A 24,411-nucleotide genomic window follows, 5' to 3' on the forward strand; every position below is an offset into this window, starting at 1 on the left:
CACCTTCTGCATCCACCTTTTAGAATCGTTTAACAAAGACTTGACTGTAGCTACAAGAACATTTTGCTCCTGGGCTCTTTGCCCTGTACCAATGACTCTGGCACAGGCCTATTGACTCTGGCTGAATCTGTTACAACTGCCTTCTTTAGATTGCTTCTGAACTAGAACCGTGTTGGTGCACCTACTCTTATAACCATCTTTTCCTTCCCACTTTTAAACCTTGTGAAGTGCCATTTTGCTTGGTTTTCATTTAAGTATTATACATGCTAAAGTACTGCCTTGCCTAAACTTGTTCACAAACTTATGAGGAAGTGTTGTTAGGGTGTTTAAGAGTATATTCCTGTATAACTTGTTCCTTCCCTCCCTTGTGAGAAATTGCTAGAGTGCCATTTGTGTTTGGTTTTCACTGTGCCGTTTTGCTCAGTTTTCACTCTTGCTCAAACTTGTCTACAATTTAACTAGGGAGTTGTGTATACTTTTCTTGACTGATTTTAACTGCTTTAATAACTGTGATTAATGTGTTGAACTAGAAGTGTGTAAAATAAATACATATAGTCTTTTTAATACAAAGCTTTGGTCAGTGTTTCCTTGTACCATAGTATTGTAGGTCCTATTGTGTAAACCCTGAATACTGCTCATCTCCCTCTTGAGATAAGTCTGACTGCTTAGCCACAGCTACCAACTAAATCTTTGTGGTACAGACTGATACCAAAGGGGATTTATTGCTCATACCTGTAGTCTTAATCTTCTGTAGTGCTCCCTAAGGGAACTGCACAGGATTCTGCCTAACAGTACCCTTTTGTAAGTACTCTCTCATTCCTTCATTTTCAACATATTAGTTCTCCAACTGATGGTTACTTACCTGGTTCTTTTCATTCTCTACTATTCTACAGTATTCTGAAACTGATTTAACTGTATTCTAAAAGTGAGTGTTAGTGGCTCCTAGCAGAACACACCAAAGTGAATGTGTGTATAGTAGTGGTGGATGTAAACAATGAAAAACCACAGGTAATTGAAATACAATGTTTGTCTAAGGTCTAAATAAATATCTTTATTTTAATACATTCTGCAAAACTGTATTCTGTGTGCATTCACCACTCTCAAACTTCCAAACTCTAAGCCTTACTTCCCAGTCACACTACCCAGATAGAGCTTAGCTAGACATTAGTCTCTTTGCCTTTTCACCAGAACAGGGTGGCCCTCTCAGAATCTGTCCAGAATGCTGATTCTGAAAATCCATCTAAACACAAGTGAATTCTAAACAGTTAAATTAATTAACCAGTTTATGTTTTGATAAACTGGTTAAACGGTAAAGGATCAAAAATGGATAATGTGACGAAGAAATGAATCCTCCAATGATTTTAAAATCTTCTATGGTGTAATTCCATATAATTTTTGCTCCTTTACCAGTGTCTGAGGACATTGGCCTAGTGCAGAAACCTAAACAAATTGGGCTGTTCAAACAGAATTAACCAGATCCTTCATTGAAGTAATTGATAAAATGCATAGTTCAACAATAGATTATGTGGTTACTGTTGTGAACAACTGTCACCCACTGAATTAAAAGAGAATGAAGAGGACAAAGTTATTCCGGCAGTGGAAAGGAAAGCAAAAGAAAAAGGGGACGCAACACCATGTAGCTATGGATAGTGCTTCTTCGAGGCACACTAACGAATGCAGAAAACAAGTTGGAAGTTCACTGCTTGGGTGCTTTGAAGTCTCAAAAGCATCCCACTAAGTAGTATAAAAATCATTGCTCTAAGTAGGTGGGCCAGAGCCAATAATATCTGCCATATTTTCCTGCCTCAGGATAAACACATTTTAAATATCCTCACAACATCCTCACAGGACAGGAATTTACTAATGATACTGTGTCAAACTAATTGTGGTAACACTTGTGTATAGGCGCGTTATAAATGCCATATCATATCATATCAAGGCAACCAATAGAAAGAGTATAGCTTAAGTAACCTTTGCTAGGGCTTCCATTGGCTAGACTATTAGCACTATTGCACCTGAAATAGGCTTGTCTAAACAGTGTTGTGTCTTTTTTCAGGATGAAGAGCTGCTTACAGCCTCACAGACCAAGTCACAAGAGTAAGCTGAACCTATATAATTAAGACCTCCAAAACTCCTTTGCAACATACTGGGAAGGCCTTGCACAGTCCCAGTCTTCCGAAGAGCTTGAGATGGGTCTTGGGGGACCAACTGATGCTTTGCTTGGATGCTATTTTTTAACGCACACATCTGCCCCCTTTACATAGATGCCACATATATGCAACTATTGTTTTAAAATTCAAGTGTTGAGATTTATATTCTTCTTGTGCAAGTTGAATTTGTAGATCATGCATATTTAGCACGTGTTTATTTAAATTTTAGGTCACCAGTGATATTGAAATGCATTCTGAAGGAGGCAGATTTTTGGAGAATGGTAGGATTTCACATTGTGATACAAAAAGGAGGGTGAAAATATATGGCTGTCTTACCTCCCAAAGCCAAATAATATTGACCCTGCACTAGGACACATTCCTCTTCTAGACGGGGAAAATGTGCATAGAATGTGGAAAAGTTGCTCTGTGCAAAATAATCAAAGTATAAGGATCCCGATAATGGTTTTATTAAATATGATGGTACAGATTGGTCATGGCTACCGCCGGTCGTGAGGGTGCGACAAATAGAAGGTTGCTTATTGTTAACATTACAAAACCTTTACCCAATCATATGGTTGCTTGGCTTTTCAAATGTTTGTAACCCCCCTGAACTTGGCCCAAGCCCGCCCATCATTTAAGGCGAAGTTTGGCATAGGTGCGGACCAAGTGGATTGAGAACTTTTTGGAGACAAGTAAAGCCTTCAACTTTACTTCCATTGTTTTTTGTTCACCCTTATGGGGAAAATGATCCGTTTCTAAGACTATTAGTAATAAGAGACTATCTCTCCCTACGTGTATTTCTTATATTTTTAAAGCTACTCACATGACCTTAGAGTGAAGTGAGGTTAGGAAACTTTGTATCCTTTTAACTTTTTCTTTTGTAATTTTGAGGTTACAATTACAATGTGTTCATGATGGGCTGGTGGCAGTGGATATGTTTCTGTTGACTTTTTTCTCAGGCACCTTTTCATTTTACTGCAGAATGGCGTTGTCTGAGTTATAGTCTATCCGGTGTCACCCATCCAGGAGCCGTGGGCACTTCCCCCTCATTTCTGGGGCTGTCCGTGTCCTTTCCAGTTTAGTCGTCCTTTTCTCTGTTTTGGTTTTCAGTTTGATTCAGTGGTGTTGAAGAGCCAGGTTTTTAGTGATTTCCTGAATTTCAGGTGATCTTCAGTGTTTCTTATTTCTTTTGGGATGTTATTCCAAGTTTTTGCAGCTAAGTGGAAGAAGGAGGTGCCTCCAAGTTTTGTCTTGTTGGTTTGTAGATTGTTATTTTCTTTTGTAGGAATTCTGCGCCTTGTCCACCGATTGCCCTGTGCGTTATGCACATTGTTTTGAAGGTGGTGCAATGTTTAACTGGGAGCAAGTGTTTTGTATTTAGGGCTGGGGTGATGTGGTCTCTTCTGGATAGTTTGAGGACTAGTCTTGCTGCTGCATTTTGGATCCGTTGCAATTTCTTAAGGTGGTGTTCTGGTAATCCGAGGTAGAGGCTGTTTGCATAGTCAATTATAATTAGGGCAACGATAGTGGGTGTTTTGTGCGTGAAGGAGAGGAAAGGTAGAATTCTTCTTGCCGTGTGGAGGAGGAAAAAACATTTCTTCACTGTTGCATTTATTTGTGGTTCTAAGGTTAGGGTGTTGTCCATTAGGACTCCCAGATTTTTTACTACCTTCAATGGTGTTGGTGCGTTTCCCATTTCCGTAGGCCACGGGATGATGGTTTCGTTCTCTTGGTCTTTGGATACGATCATGATTTCTGTCTTTCCTGGGTTGATTTTCAGGTTGTTGGCATTCATCCAAATGAAGACTTCTTTTAGGCAGTCGATTAGGGTTGAATGATTGGCATCAGTGTCCTGGGCAAAGTGGCAGTCTGTCTGTGTGTGGCTGGATGTGGGGGCTGGGAATGTCTGATCCCAGTCTACATCTGAGCCACAGTGTGTCTGTTGCAGGGCAGAATGTTTGGCTAGAGATTGACCATGATTGGACAGCCCCGTCAGTTTGAAAGGTGCATATGATTACCATTGGTTGACCTGGTTGCGACTCCAGTCAAAATCCTGAATGAAAGGACTCCTCCTGCAGCCATTTGACAGATCATTGTTGGAGCCAAGACCCTTACGAAGAAGTGCAGCCTCAAGACCAACGCATGATCTTTGCAGCTGACCAGCATTGCCTCCAGCACAGCATAGTCCCAGTGAAGCCCTACTATTATATCCTGATTTCAAGGCCCACATTGGTACTGGACTGGTAGGAACAACCAGTCCCAACCACTGCTCGAGGATCTGTGCCTGCTGAGTTGGAAGTGTCCCTGGACCACCTGGTGAGCTGACCAGCTCTTGCCTGCGTTACCTCAATGCAGCAGTCGGCGTTCGAGTGCACCCTAGAAACTTGGCGGAGCTTCAGCTTGTACAGCACTTTGTCTGATCCTGCAGTTTCAGCCTCCTACACAGAAGAAAAGCTGTGCAGGGCAGCCGATTTGTCTGTCCTAACCAAGAGATAGTCTGTTGCTGCCTGATCGTGGTAACAACCGCTGTCTAGTTTACATAACTGTTAGGGAGAATTCTCTGTTTAGGCTGAATTTCCTAACCTAGTGAGTCCCCCAGCAGCTTTGCTGGATTTGTGGGGTTTATTTTTTTCTCCTGCCAAGAGTGAGACTCTTTTACCCTCACTCTTGGGCATGATTTGAGTGTGTTTCTTTGAATCTAGATGTGTTTAATGGGCTATGGGGTCTTTTACTCCATAGGGCTTCATGTGTTTTTGTGATGTGTGTTACACAGCACCCTCAGTGCAGTGACACAGGGGTGTCATAGTGACCCCCGGTATAGACTCCATACCCTGGGACTCACTACTGTCTCCCAGGGCATGTAAAGTCACCATTGACTTTATTAGTCTTAAATTCTGAACAGAACCAGTACAAACCATCATATTGTGGACGTACTGGCTGGGGCAATTCAATTGCCCCGGGGTCTGTTAGTCGAGGGGGCATGTCTCCGTCCCCCCTGATCGAGTTTTGGCTGGTGGCAGTGGATGCTACTTTTTATATTCAACCGCGAATATTTTCCTATGGGATTTCCCATTGTTTTAGGCTACTATCTTTATTTAATTATTTACGGTAGCCTCGAACATACCGCCGGTTTATTTAATTAATATTAATTCTCCGGTTGGTATTTTTTGCCAAAACTTGATTCTAAAATGGCGATTGTGTTCCCTTCTGTGACCCCAACCCAAGTCGAGCCCTTTGTTCCACTTTTTGGCGGGCTTCTCGACAGAAGCCCTCCACAGTGGTGCCACTCTGTCTGGGGTACTTAGGAGGGGTGGAGGGGAATTTAGGCACCCTGGACTGAGTTGCCTAGGCAACTCAAGTCGCACTCCGTCCTGATTGGCCCAAGTGGTGAGCCGACCGGCTCACCACTTAGCATGTTTGAGTGACAGCTAGGCTGAGTGAATGGGGGTTTGCTGCATAAAAGCAGGGCTTTGGGGACTGGAACTTCAGAAGTCGCCACAGGACCTAAGAATCCGACGAGGGAGAAGCTGAGCCGACCTGCCACAACACCACTACCGGTGGAGCCCTGCTGGACCGTCTCACCACTTTTCCCAACGACAGAGGAGATCTCCCGCCGGAGAGTCTTCTTCGTTTAACTGGTGGGGATAACCAGGTTCACCGTCTTTTCGCTTTCCCGACGTATCTCGTGGCCGCCTTGCCCGTGCCAAGCACCCTGGCAACCGGGATACCACGTTTTACCACGACCGCAAGACAAAGGTACCACTTTAACCGGAAAACTCTGCGGCTGGTTTCTGCCCTGGTAGTGCAACGACCTTCATCTTTTCCCCCAAGTCGAGATCTTCTCTTCCCCTGGACGACGATGCAACTTGCACCCACTACCAGGAACAAGCCACCGCTGGAGGATCCTTCCCACTTAAGGTACCGTGTCCCGCCTGGCTTCCCTTGCTACCGACTGTACGGGGTAGATTTAGCCCCCGGCTTTCGAACCTGGGTTAGCCTGGGACACCCTGGCTAAACTTTTCTAAGCCTCTCTAAACTCTTTTCTGAACCCTCTGCAAGACTTTCTAAGCCTAGTGTAACTGTGTGATCTTGGGCGCATTTGTGCTCTGCTCTCTCTAAGAGTGGGCCCAGCCTTTGGACTTTGGCTCACCAGTGACTTTTCGCTCTCAGCCTTGCTAACAGTGTTCTTGAATCGTAGAGTGGTGTACCTCTTCATATTCTGTCTTTTTCCCTCCCATTTTCACAAACTTATTAGAGTTCAATCTAGTTAAACGCTCACCTCTGTATGAAAATAAGTGGTGTTTTACTGTGGTTTTTCTAATAGGGAAAAAGGGGTGTATATATCATAATAGTAACTGTGTGTAGGAGATGTTACAATAAGAGTGCTGGAGTGTTTTAACTGTGTGTTTTTAAATAGATAATTATATTATTTGATACCAAAGCTCTGGTCAGTGTTTGCTTGTATTATTGTATATGAGTGCCTATTGAGTATACTTTGCATACTGCCTAACTCTTCTTGAGGGAAGTCTGACTGCTCAGCCACAGCTACCAGGTAAATCTGGGTGGCACGGACTGCTACCAAGTGGGTTTACTGCCAACACCTGTAGTCTTAAATCTTTAGCAGTGGTCCCTAAGGGAACTGCACAGGTTTCTGCCTAACAATAACTATCACCAGAGCCTGAACCACATAGAGCCAGACCCAATTCCAATGCCGAAATTGACTTTTAAACATGTGGCTGCTTGACCTCCTAGGACTGAACACATTGCTGGGGGCCCAGCAAATCTAGGAAACCCTCAAGTGGTCCCAGGGACAATCAGAGTAAGAGGATAAGTTATACCATCTATTCCTGTCCTCACACCATAGGTTTGCATGGTTAAGTCCAAACCCTCTCTCTCCCTAGCATTTTGCCTTTTTCCTTCTTTATTCTTGTTAGATATGACCCATTTATGTGGTCAGAGGGATTTCCACTGAAATGTTACCTGCCACTGCAACCCTTTTTAAGCAACCCATTTTGCCCATTGTGGCAGCTGTAATTTAGTATTGGCTTCACAAGGGTTTCAAATATATTTACTACAGAAAGTAGCCCAATGTACCTTTATTGTAGTCATTGGGGTACCACCAATGTTTTTTTGTTTTAATCCCACCGTCTGCCATTTTGTTTCTTATACTTTCTTTGATTAGGGAAACCACAAGGCTGCCCTAAAATGGCTGCTGTGCACATGTGTGCTCTTTGCAAGCTGATCCATGTGCCCACTGTATGGTTTTGAAATGGTCTGATCATGTCCTGGCCAGGAAATGGCTAAGCCAACTCAGCCACACAGAAAACAAGGCCAGGCTTTTAGGGAAGGCCAGAATAGAAAGCCTGCAAGGAGGCTGGGTCCAAAGTCTGGTAGGAGCCAGGCCTTAACAGACTAAGTTTGATAACATACAGCTGGGGGCAGCTGCATGACCACCAGCCCAACTAACAAAGCTTGAAACCTTTGAGAACCCAGGTGCATTGAGGCAGGGGTAGATCCTACAAAGAACCATCGGGTAGGGGGGATATTCCTACCCAAATGTACACAGTAGAACCTGTAAGGGAAGAGAGGAAATTACAGATCTTGCTCCTGTAACGCACAGTAGAAGACCCCAAGGCAAAAGGACCTTGTGCCGGAAGCAGTTTGAAGACCATCACATCACCAGGTGATAACGAGATATTCAGGGTTCTATGTGATAGTGTCGGGGAACTAATCCTGCGGCTGAAATTACTTTTCATTTTTGCATTTTGCAACACAATTACATGCGCCCCCCGCAGCCCCCACCCACATTCCCCTCTTAAATTAAATGATTACCCTAACCCACCCCCCACATATAATTGCGTTAAAAAGTGCACAGAAAAAAACCCTGTCTTTCAGCTGCAAGAGTTTTCCCCGCGACCATATCACTGGACACCACACTGAGATGGTCTAACCAGGCCAAACAAAGAAAAAAGAAAAATCCAGGTGTGTCGGGGCCCTTAAATCTACCATGAAATTGAAATCAATTTGAAGCACGCTATCCAGTGAGCTTAGGGAAGGGACATTAAGCGCACAACACTAGGCTCTCACTTGATTTAGTGAAACTTCCCAGCCAAACAAGTGCTTGCTGTAGAAACCACCCTATTTCTTTCATGTATCCCCCAGATCCTGTAGGAGTTCATCTGACTCTGGCCTTAGCCTGAGGCCTGTAAAGAGGGAATAGGAGTTTAGGGAACATAAAAGCCAGGAACAAACATTTCAAATACATGCTTGAGAATGATGGGGGCAGTGAGGACATTATTGTGACTAGGGATTTTTGCTCTTACCCACCGGGTTCTACAGACTAGAGCCCCTAGTGGTTAAGAGAGCCTCACTTTATTGACATTAATACAACATTGCTAAATAGGTTCAAACAAAATTTTGGGTTGTGGGTGGGGACCATGCGCTCTTGTTGACACAATACGTTATGAACAAAATCAAAGAATTATTATGTATGTGTATGTCTTGATTGAAAGATCTCTTCAAATCACATGTATTAAAGAAGAGTAGATTTTATTCATAGTCTGGACTATGAATAGATAGAGGCGGTTTGCGTAGTCAAGGCGGGAGAGGATGATGGAGTTGATGGCCGAGAAAATCCTCCTGAGGATACGTAAGTGTAAAAAACAGGTTTTGGAAACACTGATGGCGAGTTGGGTGAGGGATAGATCTGAGTCTAGTTGACATCCAAGATTTTTAACGTTAGAGGGTGCTGATGCTTGTCCTAGTGATTCGGGCCATGGGATTGGTTCGGGAATATGAGATGATTTCCCACAAAGTAGGATTTCGGTTTTCCCAGGGTTGAGGATGAGATGGTTGGTCGTCATCCAGTGATCAATATCGGAGAGGCATGATGACAGGTCCGGGCGGCCGGGTCGCTTGGAATTTGGGATTTTGAGGATGATCTGGTTATCATCTGCCTAGTTGTAGGTAAAGTGTGTATGTACGGATGATTCTGGGGATGGGTTGTATGTAGAAATTGAAAATTAGCAGTGACGTGGATGCTCCTTGGGGAACCCCTTTGCAAATTGGACGTGATATGAATGTGAATTGGTCAAGGTGCATGATTTGATACCAGTTAGAGATGAAGCAGGAGATCCACGAGAGGGCAGTGCTTTTGATTCCTAGTGTTTGTAATCTGTCTAAGAGAATCATGTGATCGATGGTATCGAAAGATGCAGAGAGGTCTAGAAGGATGAGAACCGCGCAGCCGTCAGCGTCAGCTGTTCTTTTTAGGTCATCCCAGCTGGAGACTAGGGAGGCTTCCCCTTAGTGGTCTGAAACCGGATTGTGATGGGTCTAGGAGGTTATTGGATTCAGCAAATTGTCCCAGCTGTTTGTAGGCCGCGCAGTCTATCAGTTTGGCGATGTAGCAATTTGACCCCTGGGTGTCGAGTTGGAACCCACCAATATGATAATGTGATACACCATCTGCTATTTGAGTCGTCAAAAGCAGTACAACTTTCTCTGCTGAGGTTCGCTCAATACAAATCAAGTAATTAAAGCAGGCATACTGTAACTAGCTGATATATTACCGCCATTGCCTGGATAAGGCGGATAGCCAGAGAATGCTAACAAGCTTAATCCGGATATTTTCTGTCAGTCTATAAATAACCCAAAGTTAATTAATAACATGATATCTTATGCCTTAGAGAATACTACTTCTGAATCACAATGGCAAATATTCTTGACGGATTAATTTGGTAGATATACCCTACAGCTCTATAGTTTTCTACTGCACATCTGGGCGTAGGGCGGGATTCAAACAGCCATAGTGCCACGACGCATAGCATTAGAAAAGCTTAAGCCTCTAGGGCTGCAAGTCTGGAAGGGCTGACAAACTTGATTCTAAAGAGTGATGAAATATTATGGTCCAGTATTCTGCAAAGGCTATTTCTAAACACTTCCAAGTGGGGGCACATTCCCGATTAAAGAAGGTCAAGCTACCTTATGCCAATCTATAAGAAAGGTGACAGTAATAACCTAGGAAATAGCAGGGTAAACGCCCTTCTAGATGCCTCATCAAACATTTTCTCTGCGCTATTGTTGGGGGATCTTTCTAAGTGGATTTCTTCTAATGGAAAATCAATTACATTTGAATTGAGTTTCCGTAGGCACTGCAGTACCACTTTGAATGGACTGATTATTAAATTACTACAGACTCAGATACATTGGAAATCACAGCAATCCTTGTATATGGCTTCTGTAGACCTCATGTGCATTTGACTTAGTTGATGGAACAAGCTATATGAATGGAGTATTCCCGGGAGGGCTGTTAAAGTTCTTGATGCTATTACATGAAAAAACAAGTGTTCAGATTAGGTTGGACAACAGTGGGAATTTGGGTGCAGCAGTAGAAACAACGGTGGGCCTTATGCAGCGCTGTGCATTGGCCCCAGGTCTTTTCAACTTATATTGGTCTGATCTAATTGATCACCTAATGCAATGTCTGGCTTTTTGGGCAAAAACCTGCAAATTAACCATACCAGCATTGCTATTCGCTAATGATATTGTTCTGATTAGAACACCTATTGGACTCCAAAGAAACTAAGTGACTATTTGCTGCAGAATAATTTTAAACCAAATGCAGATATATTGGCCATCATAAATAACATCTGCATTAAAAGCAAAGCATACTTTTAAATGGTGCCAAGATTAAAACAACTAACCAACTCAGCTATATGTGATTCACTATTTATAGTAAAACCAGAAGTTGTGATGCCATGTCTCACCTTAAAACTAAATTAGCACTGCTTTATGCACTGGCTAGGAAAATATTGTTTACATTTTGTAGATTCACAATGTTGCCGATTTTATGCTTTTATGTTGGTACGGCTTTTAGGCCTTGCTGCATCCCTACCATTTATTGTCTTACGCCACAAATTAAGCATCACTTTGTGGAGCGCATAGGTGAATATAGCGAAACTTAGGATCTGCTATAAAATGTTCTCTCTGCTATCAGAGTCAGTATTTGTGGATCTACAGGAGACGCTAGTAGCCCAATGTGTTCAGGCGTTACATTTAAAAGTTTCTTTCATTTGTATTGAATTATATTTTCAATGGAAGAATTGTGTGTTTAATGAGTTAACATTTTAATGACTATTAATGGAATGTTATTTTGATGTACTATATGTTTGTATGTATATAGTGCAAATGTTTTAGAAAAACAAACACATAATAAAAATCAATAAATAAAACTGATTAGAACATCCACCTGTCGTTATCCTGCTGTGTCATTGCAGCACATGTCTGGATTACTAGACACTAAATTGTTAACACAGTTCTTGGTACCTGGGATTGGTAATTAAAGCATATCTTTTACATTAAGTAGGTAGGCATTATAGATGGAGACAAAAGCGGTTAGTTACTTTTCATCCATGCGGCTTCGCATCTTCTTGAGTTTCTGCATGATGCTACTGGTTTCACTGCCAGAGATGGATACAGGGGATGCACTGCGGCTCTGCTGGTTTGACCGGACAGGACTCGAAGCACTGCTAATCTTCATATCAGCATCACTAGAAATATCCTACAAAAAACAAAAACAGGAGTGTGTGTAACACGAAAGAGATATAGTTAAGCTGCCAAAGGTATAGTAAAGAAAGGTTATTAGAATTTTCAGAACCACTACTAAAGGTGGGGTTCCTGGAAGCCATCCTTAGTAGACCTACAAATGTTCCATACAAACGTTTCAACTCTATTTTCTTGGCAAGAGGACGACCAGCTATGCTGAGACTAATGACATTAGGCTATTGGTGTGAAGTGCAATAAACAAAACTGCTTTATAAGCCGATTATAAACACGGGTAAGTAAAAAAATACTCTATTTAGGAAGGTGTGCATTAAAGATACAAAAAGTAAGTAAAAGATATAAATACAGACCTAAACACCACACTAATATTCACACAGTTTAAATAGCAACATTATAATAACCTAAACTGGTGGTGGGGGAAGGAGAGATGTTAAATTATATAGGATATCCTTTATGTACTAGAAGGGAACACAAACACTCAAATATTAAGCTAAATGAGTTGAAACCCTATCCCCGGAATGGAGTTTTCTAGGTAAGAACCCAGGTTCTGGTCACTTTGGGGGAGCGCGGTGGGGGGCAGGGAGTCAGAAAAGTATTTGAAATGTCTCCCCTAGGAAGCAATGGGGGTCAAAGTTGCAGTAATACTGTAGTCATACAACAAATGTGCAAGATTCCAAAGCAAGGTTTCCTGGGTAAGAAAGGTGCAGCTACCTACCACAGCTGCCCATGGGTACTCTACACAGGATGCCCTGGCCCAAGTTCCACAACCAAATGCCATGCCACGGCAGCTCTAAGCCAGTTCTTTATGCCAACTGGAATGAATGGGTAAAGGTCGGGAGTCAAGACAGGTAAGCAACCCAGCCCCTTCAACTCTGATCAAGACACATCACCACCCCAGGTAAGCCAAGGTCATTGAGGACAACTGCTCTGTTGGTTCCAGTGCTTAAAGTCTAGGGGTTGCAGGAGTAGAGTTGACTTTGGATGACAAATACGACAGCTGGGTCCATCGAGTCGAGTCAGTGGTTCTAATTTCAATCAGCAACCTTTCAGGCATGGATCTCCACCTGGCTGATCCCGCAGGAAGGCCTCAAACTACTCCCAGAATGTTGGAGGATCCCCATGACACCTCAGGTACGAGGAGCAGTGCAGTGACCCCACACAGGTTCTGCAGGCAAATGGAAGGACCAACGGCTCCACATGGACAACCCTGCTCAGTAGCGGGCAATAGCAGCAGAGCAGCAAAGGCCCAGGCTTGCGAAGATTCACTGCATGATTTACAGTAGCATGGTGCACAAGATCCCAGCAACAGGAGAAGCGTCCTCTTTAGATGCTGAACTCCAAATGCAGGGCCATGACTCCTCAGTTCAGGAGGATGACCTTTGTGTTGCCGTATTGACAACTAGTCAGGCCCACCTGTTCAATGACACCATGAAGGTATCTCCTGTTGAGTGAAGAGAAGAGTTTCACCCTGTAGTCCTTGGCTTGGCCGTTGGTGGTTCCAGCAACAGTACTTTAAAGTTCTTCTGTGGCCTCTTCATCTTACGGATACTTGGCTTCAGTGGAAAAGTGCAGAATGTCTCATGGTGTACGAAACTCAAGTCCAAGAGGACCCCAGTCCACCAAGAGAGAGACTTTCAATATTCTAACTATAAGAGGTTGTCCAATAATGGTCTACCAGCTCAAGTACAGCTATGACTCGCACAATGTTTGGGCTGTCTGCAGCACGTCACCAAGCCCAAACTAGTTCCAGGAACACAAAGGAGCTGCTTCCAAGGCTCAGGACAGAGTCTGCAAAGAGGAATGATCATACATGGCCCTTTCCCTCCGCTACATGGGAGGAGGATAGGCAACATGCCAGTGAAGTACAAATGACAATCTTAAACGACATGGCCAGTTATTTTGAACAACATAGGAAAAGGTTGAAATGCAGTTAAAAAAAAAAAGATGGTACACAGGAGTGCGCATAAAATGGTGATGAAAGAAGCCACAACTGCCACCAGCTCGTCTGGGCTTCACTAGGTGTAAAGGGTCCACACAATCAAAATAAAAGGCAAACATGTTCCCTGCACTACTTTCCTTAAACGATATAGTAAGTGCTTTACCAAGTCTCCCTGCACCGGTAGCCTTAAAGACTGATCAGTGCCCCCAAAACAAATGAGTTAAGCTAAATAGTTAGATTGAAAAACACCTCCCTCTAAAACCAAAATAAATCCATCCGGGTTCAAACAAACCATCTGCAGATACTTCCTCGAAAGAGATGGGAACGCTGCAAAATGAAAATCCTTCCCTAACATAGCTTCATGGCATCCCAATTAGCATGTTTCCTTCACTAACCCTTTATCAGTGGCTTGCATAAGGCCATCCAGCCTTCTGCTGTAACATACTGTTTATGAAAAACTCAATGAGCGCCTCCCATCTTAGTGCATGTACTGCACTATCCTATTCATTTTATATGAAAACACTGTTGTAAATTTGTAAGAACTTTTTGCCAAATAGTGTCCTAAATGCAGTTGGGTTCTACTCACTACCACAATGTTTAGTACCAACATGCAATCTTGCGAAATATGGAAAGCAGGGATCTGCAACCTACAGGTCTCCATATTTTTTGGACAACTGAATGATCCCTTGCCATTGACTAAATGGTTACAGATCCCTGATGTAAAGGAAGGGTGGGTCACATGAATCTGGGAAGGATACACTTTTCAGGAGAACTATTACTGCAAACAAGTATGGATTCTGCACAAAGGAATAACCTCTCATCCATAAGTGTAAGTTTAGAATAAGCTTCATACCACTAATCTTTGTTTGGATGGATTTTCAGAACCAGCCCTGAGAGGGCTGTGCGGAGAGCGCACCCTAGTTAGTGGACATGGTTACTCAAAATTAAGTCTAGCCAAACTCTAGCACGGTAACTTAGGCTGAACAGTAAGGACAATTCAGGAGATATGGGGCTGGTATAACAATGGCGTTAACATGCAGAACACTCAATTCAAGCAACACAGGCGTACAAAAATAAAATAATGTATTAGGTTTTTAACTCTAAGCAGTTAAAAAGAAGTGTCAAGCAGCTATCACTGAAACACACTCATAATCACATATATACACAGTTGGGAGACCTCAAAGTGAGCTCACTTAAACTTTACACTAACAACAGAACATGTAGTTCAAATTAATGAAACCAGTGAAATAAATATGAGCAGTAAAGGGAAAGGACAATGCAATACAATCCAAATCCATTTGCTCTGCCTTCTAACTCTAAGCTCCCTATAGCATTCACAGTCCTCCCCTACCATGTAAGTAGGCCTAGTGCTTCAAAAGAGAATGCTCCAGGTAAGTACCTGAGTGGGAAATCAGGAACTTCACTGATCTCAACCAGGCAAGGGAGAATTCTAGAGGGACTTTATGTTCATACAAACCATACTAGAGGAGGGAGGAAGGAAGGAAAATGGGCAGACATGCTCACGCTCCAAACCCCTATTTTCTCAGTGACCACCCCCTTGGGTATTCCATTGCTGAAGCCAGCCTTTGGTCCAGTTTCAGGGGTCCAGAACTCATGTAAAGACATAAAACCCACATGTGCCCTGCAACAGACATCCCCTGGATGGAGTGTGAATTTGTATATGACAGTCCGGCACCACATATGGAGCCAGGTCTCACCCCCAACCCCTACTTTGAACAGGAATCAAAGCTAGATCCTGCAAATGTGCATGCTTTATATGGCATTTCCTGACCATAGAAGGTAGAAAGAACAAATGGCAAGAGGAAAACCACATGGCATGCCCATTTTGAGTATCTGGTACTCAAAATGGTATTATGTGGGAATAATAATGCACACAAGAGCACAGGAAAAAATTGTGAAACAATCCGCTGCCACCAGCCTACCCTGGACACATCAAAAACAAAAATGTTACTACACAAAAAGAAAAGCGATGCATAATACTCCTGCAACACTCTACTGTAAGGTGATGCCGGCTTATGAAAACAATACAAGTCCGAGCAGCGCGGAGTGGGGCGCAGAGTGGTCTGCGGTGGCGTGGTAAAGGACTTGCCATTCTACTTACTACCTGTGTGTCGAGCTGCAGAGTGACTTTACCAGCTGTATTGGTGGAGGCAGAGTTTTCTGAGGCTCGCTGGGTTTCTCCACTACAAAGCACCATTGGACATGCCACGCAGAGTGGGGAGATGCGTGGTCTGTGGCGGTCCATGAGGGTACGGAGGGATACTCCCTGGACTTCAGTGTCTTGCAACGGCCGGTTGTTTGAATTCACCATCCCGCTGCAGCCCCAACCTTCCCCGCTAGCAAGTAAGGCTTCCTTCTATTTCTTAACCACTTGAATGATGTCTTGACTTTACACATTGAGATCAAACATTCCCGTGAAAACGCATCTTTTAACTTCCCGGTCCAGAGGGACCTCCATACTGGTCGGGCGACTAAAAGACATTAGGGACTACCTGAACACTAGGAGTGAATCTGTCCCGATCACCAAAGATCAAAGACAAGACGTAACCAAGCGAGCTGTCACTGTAGCTCTTCCCCCGTTCATACAGTCTGCCCTGAAGCTGAATTGATATTTTCTGACATTCCAGATTCGGTTCTGATGGAAGTACAGATTAACCAAGAGGAACTGGGTTCCCATTTCCCAACCCCGTTGCATGAGGAATACAACAAAAAACCAGAGGAGATCATGATGAAGGGGGCTCGTTGTGAACAAAGACTGCGGCCCCCTGATTTGACTGATTCACGCACAGCTCTTCCGGTTCCCTCGACTACGATAGCCCAGCTCCATTCACCAGCAGAACATTCCATGCATTACTCCCAACCCAAAATTAATCCGGGGCACCTACAAGCAGACCCACGCAGAGACCCAAGAGTCCAAATGATTTCCCCTGATCCATGTCAACTGCTTTATGATCAGAACAGTATGCCTACATTTGACCAGACAGACAGGACTCAGGAGCTAGCACTGCTGCCTGCCCAGGATGATAATCTATCTGGGTCACTGGCTTCCCTTTCATTTGCCCAACCTACTCCTAGGGCTCCGTTGGGCTCCCTAATTTGGTGCAGCCCCCTTTGGAGTTAACATTAGCGGCAATAAACAATTCTCTTAGCTCATTGCTGAAACGTTATGATTTATTCAACGAGAAAGTTCTGGTCCAAGACAATTTACTCTCTGCTGCCAAAAGTAACTATGATGGAGGAGGAGTAATGTTGGGATGGAAATTAGCGTATCCCACCCCACTAGGCGCTTCCAAGTAAAGCAAACACCATATGAAGTGATATACTATGCAAGGAGGGAGCAATCCACATTATCGGGCAACCTGGAAGGGCCCTGCAGTGCTTGTAGATGCATGGCACTAGGAAAACTCATATCCCTCGACTCCATTTTGTGTTAGTCCCAGAAGGGATAAGCTGCAGGCTCAAGCTGTTCACGTTCCTGGTTGACAAGGCCCTATCTCAGTATAATACACTGGCTTTGCAAAAGCTCTGTTCCCATTGAAATCCACTTCCCCTTGTCCCTTTGGTGTTGCGAATATTTAGTATCTTCCAACGGTGGAATACACCCTGCAAGAGCATGTGAGAACACTAGGATCTGTGCTATATCCATTCATCTCCACTAAACTGCCATTAGGCCTCTAACCACCACCCAGCCAGGTTGGAGCCAGCACCACACCACTGACTCGACCCCCACACCTTTGCATTACTTGATAAGCATGCGACCCCCCAGATCCCAAACCCCATTAAGTGTCCACCGAAGTTCTAAGCTTGCATGGCTGTATTTCTTCGAAACAGCAACACATATCCCTTGTAACACGAGATACCAGGAAGAATAAATTAAAGATCAAACCCACGGGTGGAGACCTTGAGAGTTGTAACTGCAGTATCAGTGAAACCCTGAATGTGTGGGTCAGCATGTCTGTATTTTATACTCCCTTTTCCCTGGCACCATTTCCCATGTCGCCCAAGTGCCTGCCACAACGATTTAATATTCAGGCTTAGCATGTTACGTTTAAATAGAAACAACGCCTTAATTTGCGACCCGACCTTCACCGCAAGGATGAGTCCAGCTGAACCATGTGGATCCAGATGCCTGGCATCTGCCATGGAGCAGGCTCATTTGTAGGGTGACCCCAATCAGTGGCACCCATTTTGTACCACATGTATGACAGGTTTGGGTTTTTTAAGCCCATGTTTGTAACTGTAGGAGTTCAAGCGCTCTCGAACAGCAGAGTCCTTTGATATTTGTATTCTGTACAATTAAACCTCGTTATCCTTGCAACGCTATCTCCTGGCCTATTTCCCTAGCAGGTTGTCTTTATTCTGGAGTGTGCGTAAAAAGGGATTTGCCTACATTTGGTGACCACTATGACGTGCATCCATCGCTCCCGTACTGGCATAGGTATCCAGGCAGCCTCTCCGGATGGGCTGTGCTCATCTACGGTGACCAGTCCCCTAAAACCTGTACGAAGAAGTGGCCCTTGCGGGTGCCATCTTTGCAGAATTCCTGAGTGCTCGTTGAAGTGGGGTACGGCCCCATAGAGAGGACCAGGCCTGTTGTGGATACCCCATGAACGGCGGCTTTTGGAAGAACGTGAATACGGGAGTCTAGCCTGCAAGGAATAACAATGTTTGGGTGAGGAGGTAGAGCAGTGTGAAACGCGTGAACACGCAGTGAATGAAAGTGAAAACATAGTTTGAAGTGGTGAATGTGAAAGTCTTTTTTCTTGGCCATTTTTATTCATTTTCTATTTTTTATATATTGAGGATAAGGAAAAAGGAATACAGAAGCCTCCCTGAGTCAGGGGAGATGATGGCGCCACTTTGCACTGTCTCAACCAGTGCAGGAGATAAATAAAAGAGGACATATAGGAGCTCTATATAATTAGAGAGCTTGGGAAATTTTGTGGTTATTGTTCTAGCTTGTTATTTTAGTTTATTTTGTTTGTGTATTTTTTTTATATGTACGGAGGAGGCAGGGAGAATTCTCATTCTATGGCTAATTTCCCTTACCTATAGAGTTCCCCAGCAACTTTGCTGGATTTGAAGGGTTTGTTTCTTTTTACCTGCTAAGAGTGAGACTCTTTTTCCCACTCTTAGGCATTTTTGTTATGTGTGTTCTAGGCTATTTTTGTGTTTAATGCCTATGGGGTCTTTCTCAACCCCATAGGAACCATCTTTATTCACATGTGTTACACATCACCCTCAGTGCAGTGAGACAGGGGTTTCGTAGCGACCCCCAAACATAGACTCCATAACCTGGGGCTGACTACTGTTTCCCAGGGCATGTAAAGTCCCCATTGACTTTACTAGTCAAATCCTATGAACTAAACCAGTACACCCCTTCTTACTATGGAGGTACTGGAAGGGGTTAATAGTTGTTCCCCTATGTTCATTTTCGAGAGGGACCCTACAGTCCCTCTCTCAAAAGTTTCTGGCTGGTTGCAGTGGTTACTACCGTAAATATTCGACTGCGAATATTTCCCCATGGGATTTTCCCATTGTTCGAGGCTACCACTTTTTCTGACAGCCTCTAACATACCGCCGGTGCATTTTTATATTAACTCCGCAACCCATGTCGCACTCTATCCTGATAGACTGGAGGGTCTCCCGCCAAGATGACCACTCCACTGTGTGAGTGACAGCTAGGCTGTATGAATGGGGATCTTTTAGCATAAAAGCAGGGTCCTGAGGACTGGAAGAGCAAGACGTCGCCACTGGAACTAAGAAGCCGAAGAGGAGAGAAGCCAAAGACATCTGCAACGGCTGAACCACCGGTGAAGCCCTGCTGCAGCGTCTCACCACTTTTCTCCACACAAAGAGAGATCTTCACCTGCAAGAGCCTTCTTCCCTTGAGCTGGCCGGGCCAACCAGTTTGCCAATCGCATTCTTCGACCTGCCTTGGTCGAATATCCCGTACCCTGTACTCGGAGGCCGGATAGCCAGGCACCAGTCCACCCGGACCGCGATTTAAAGGAGCGTACCTTTTATTCGTCGGGCAGCAGCGTGGCTGGTTTCATCCCTGGGTAGTGCAGTAACTCGAACCTTCCTCCACGACGAAAGCCTCTCTTCCTCTGCTGGATCACACGAACTGCAGGAACTACCAGGAACATCCGCCACCGCAGGAGCCACTTCTTCATTTAAAGGTACATTGCTCTGCCAGGCCGCCCTTTCTTCGCGGTAGCACTAAAGGGGTTTTAAATCCTTTACCTACCTGTTGGGTCGGCCACCCCTCTCTTTTAACATTGTCTTTTTCAACTTCTGCAACCACCTTTTCAAATTTGTTAACCAAAGACTTGACTGCAGCTACAAGAACATTTTGCTCCTGGGCCCTTGCCCTGTACCACGGACTCTGGCACAGGCCTACCTACTCTGGTCACATTTGTTAGATCTGCTTTCTTTAGATTGATTCTCACCGAGAACTGTGTGGTGCACCTATTTCTTACAACCACCCCTTCCTTCCCTTTTCTAAACATTGTGAAATGCCATTTTGCTCAGTTTTCATTTTAAGTATTGCCTATACTGATGCACTGTCTTGCTGAACTGGTTCACAAACTGAGGGGAATTGTTGCTATGGTGTATAAGAACTATTTCTAGATAACTTGTGTTTTCTCTCCCTTGTGAGGAATTGTTAGAGGACCCCATTGTGTGTAGTTGTCACTGTGCCGTTTTGCTCAGTTTTCACTCTGGTTCACTTGGTCTACAATTCAACTTGGGAGTGTGTATATTTTTCCTTTGACTTAATTTAACTTGCTTGATAATTGTGATACATGTGTTTTATTAGAAGTGTGTAAAATAAATATATATATACTTTTTAAATACAAAGCTTTGGTCAGTGTTTCCTTGTCCGATAGTCTAGGGGGCCTATTGTGTAAACCCTGAATACTGCTCATCTCCCTCTAAATTTATGTCTAACTGCCCAGCCACAGCTACCAACTAAATCTTTGTGGTACAGACTGATACCAAAGGGGATTTATTGCTCTCACCTGTAGTCCTAATCTTGTGTAGTGCTCCCTAAGGGAACTGCACAGGATTCTGCCTAACACCCAGGAGGGGCTTGTATGAGATGTGTGTGTGTGGGTGAATAAGGGGAGCGTGAAGAGAGTGAAAGAAGATGCTCTGGGTATTGACTGAAAGCACAGACACGATTAGAGTATATGTGTTTGAAAGTAACATTGGAGTAATTGTATTTTTGACATTAGTGGGAATACAAGCTAGGTTAAGAGCAGCTTGTGAAACTACACGGGCGGCAGTGGTTCCGATGCTGCACCCAGGAACGCCTCCCCAGCCGCCCGGGGATGAATGGAAGTCAGGTGACTTCCTGTTCAGAATTGACAGTGACCCCATGAGGGCCATTTATGTAGAGGGGGAGACCGAAAACCTGTGGTATGAGAATATGGAGTCCCGGATAGGGGATGAGTATTGGAGTGATTTTAATGATACAGAAGAAGGAGAGAGGGAGGGGTCGAACAAGCACCCACAACTACACCAAGAGTAGAAAGCCTGTGGGATGGGAGGTTAAGGGAACGGTTGGTAGGATAGCATTAGGAAAGAAAAAGGGAAGTGTTATCAACAATGGGGCAGCAAGAACGAAATTACAAATGCCCTTAATTCACAAAGGTGCCATGCAACCCCATTATGTCCCCTGGGTACAAATGGACAAAAACAATGTCCTTAACGCCCTCCCCCAACTCACCATGGGTGCGATGAAATTGATTTCTGCTTTTGAGAAACACACTGCAGAGGTGCCCCTAGAAATAGGGCACATCAAGAGTTTATTAGTAACAGCAGTGGGAGACCACGCGGAGTGCGGATTAAAGCGGGGTACCCTGGAATAATGCTAAGCAACTACGCCCATGATGGGGCATCTTTCAATAAGATCAGAGCGCAGGCATGGGAGGCGCTGGGGGGACTTTCCCGGACACGCCTGATTTACAATCAATAATGCAATGCACGATGGGGGATGAGGAAGATGCTGCGCAGTGCATTTTTTTTTTAAACAAATGTATTTATTGCCTCGGGAGGATAGCCCAGCGGCAATGTGCTCACCTTGGAAGCAAGACGACACGGAGCAACATGGGTTTGATGCCCGGCTCCACACTTAGAAACCTCTGGGTCATAAGCACGTTATAAAAAACCTCTCATATCATAATTCAGCAGGAGCATAATCAGGTAACAACAGTCGTATTGTCTTTTGAATACATAAAATGCCTTTTATTGTTAACCCTGTGTTAACATTTTCATGTTTTATTTTCATTCTACTTATAACAAGAAAACATGAAATAAAGACATTTGTAGCAAAAACTATATACATAATTACAAACACACCCCCTGCCCCCCTTACAGATGCCAGGTACACATCATATAATATGAAATTGTCAGAATCAATACAATGTCAGAAATTTGCCCCAAATTTTTCTAAACAACCCATTCTTGCCTTGTTTCCTATATATACATTTTTCCACATCAGCCAGATGAAGCATTTCTTTCAACCAGTCCTCTTTTTTCAAAGAAATGTCGGATTTCCAATTCCTAAGGATAATTTTTTCCCCATCATGGCTCCCCTAAATAACCACTTATTTTGGCTTTGAGTGAGTATATCTAAGGTAGCATCATTTCCCAGTATTAATGTCTCAAAATCAAGACCTATCGGTTCATCCAAGACCTTTTCCATCACCACACCAATCTCATTCCAAAATTCACGCACCTTCCTACAATCCCACATCATATGTTCCAGTGTACCAGTTTCACAAATACAAGCCAACACTCAGAGTCATCTTTCAAACCTCGCTTCCATAATCTTTCAGGTGTCCAATAAACCCTGTTTAATATCTTTATTTGTCTCATTCTCTCAGTCAAACCCAGGGAACAAAATTTGACATTTGCACACATCCTTGTCCATGTCTCCACTGTAATTTCAGAGCCAATTCTTCGACTCCACTCGTCTCTGAGCGGAACATTGTCTTTATATTCACTCACTATTTGTTTGTACACCCGGCTAGATAAGCCACCTTGACCTACCAACGAATTTCTTGTAAGAAAATCCAAATTCAAACTCGCCTGGAAATCAATCTCACCAACTGCAATCTTCAATTTCCTGTAATCCGAAAACCTGAAATTTTCAATATGAAATTTTTGTTGCAACTCTCTAGCACTCATCCATTTCCCCTCCTTAAATAAATCATCAATCCAACTCACACCACCCAAAAACCAGTCTGCCCAGAATAGCGTCTTATTTTCCAATCTAATAGAGGGATTCAACCACAATGACGCACCAGGATCTCTACATGCATCCACACCCAGCAAACCATTGAATTTCTTCCAGGAGTATCTCAGACAGACAGTCAATGGGTCCTTCACATTTAACATTTTCAACTGCCAGCTTGCTCCCACAGTTTTACATTACTTGCCCAACAAGTGTCCCTTTATCCCAACAACCCCACCTCCCCTTTCACCCAACTTTAATGGTTTCACTGTCCTTTTCTGTAATTGGAGGTTTCCGTCCAACCCCCTTGGGTACTCATTTGCCTGTTTTCTGAGGCTCAACAAAAATGAACATTCTTAAGTATCAACGGTTTGTGGAAACAGTTTTCTCTGTCTTTGACAAATTCTTGGAAGGGGTTCCAAACTGCCAGAAATGTCAGGTATTGCCCTGCTTTCAGGGGCATATTTCTCTATTGCCATGACCCACCACCAGGCTACTATCAGGCCCAGTTCAGTTTTCCACCCTTGTGCCAGTGTCAATCTTGCTGCTATCAGTAAGTGGGTGATGAGGGTAACTGTATGCACAGTCGCTGCATATTTGCCTTCTATCACTGCTTCTAGTAGGACCACCTTTGGTGCCATTGGCAGGGTCACCCCCGTTATCTCTTATGTGCACCAGGATCTCCTTTCAGTACATTATTGCTTTCGTACATGTCCACCACATGTGATAGAGGTCCCCCCTCCCACCACATTGTCTCCGCACTCTGGAGGGTATTTTGCATTTATTTTATGTAGACTATAGGGGGACATGTACCACCTGTAAAAGGGTTTGTAGGCCAACTCTTTAATCACTGTGCTTTTTGATTTTCTATGTGCCCTCGTCCAAATCTGTCCCCGCTCCTCCTCCGTGATCGCTTCTCCCATGTCTTTCTCCCAGTTATCTTTATATGGGACTTTGTCTCCCATTTGCGTGTTGTGCAATAGTCTATATACTCTAGATACCCCTCTCGCAGTTGTACCTTCCTGTATGGTCAGTTCGAGCCTAACTGAGGCTCTAGTGCCTGCTTTCTTCACCACTGTTTAGGAGATCCAATGTCTGATTTGCGTAAATCTGTATCTTTCCTTCTTCCCGATGCCAAATATTTGTTTACATTCTTTGAACAGAAGGGGAGCCCCACCCTGATACATGTCTTTTAGGGTTAATGTTCCCGCTCCCGTCCGCCCCTCCCAGAATTTCTGTTGTAAATCCTGGATGAAGTCTGCGCCGTGCTAGCGGGGAGTAGGGACATAGTCTTCGGCGTATTTTTTTCTTCCCTAGTGCCTTGTCCCAGCTACGCAAAGACATCTTAGTGGCTTCCAGTAACTGTCCCCCTCCCTCTCGGGCACCAGCGATGAGGGCGTGTAGTGATTTTAGTGAGACGCTTGTGACTGCTTGCTCTATCCTGCATCACCAGTCTAATGCATCTTGTCCCGCCCATTTCAAAACTGGTGCTAAGT

At 43.9% G+C, this 24,411-nt stretch overlaps 1 protein-coding gene across 3 annotated transcripts in view; it reads right to left on the minus strand.

The window, feature by feature from the left end:
- CEP350 (centrosomal protein 350) overlaps positions 1 to 24,411 on the minus strand; it is a 2,433,119-nt gene that overhangs the window by 784,732 nt on the left and 1,623,976 nt on the right. For all 3 annotated transcript variants that reach the window (XM_069641456.1, XM_069641455.1, XM_069641457.1), the window contains one exon: positions 11,555 to 11,712. In XM_069641456.1, the coding sequence (XP_069497557.1) occupies positions 11,555 to 11,712 (158 nt within the window). The remainder of the gene's footprint in view (positions 1 to 11,554; positions 11,713 to 24,411) is intronic.

Source organism: Ambystoma mexicanum, chromosome 1q, assembly GCF_040938575.1.
Source record: "Ambystoma mexicanum isolate Mex_15411 chromosome 1q, UKY_AmexF1_1, whole genome shotgun sequence".
Classification (NCBI taxonomy): Eukaryota; Metazoa; Chordata; class Amphibia; order Caudata; family Ambystomatidae; genus Ambystoma; species Ambystoma mexicanum.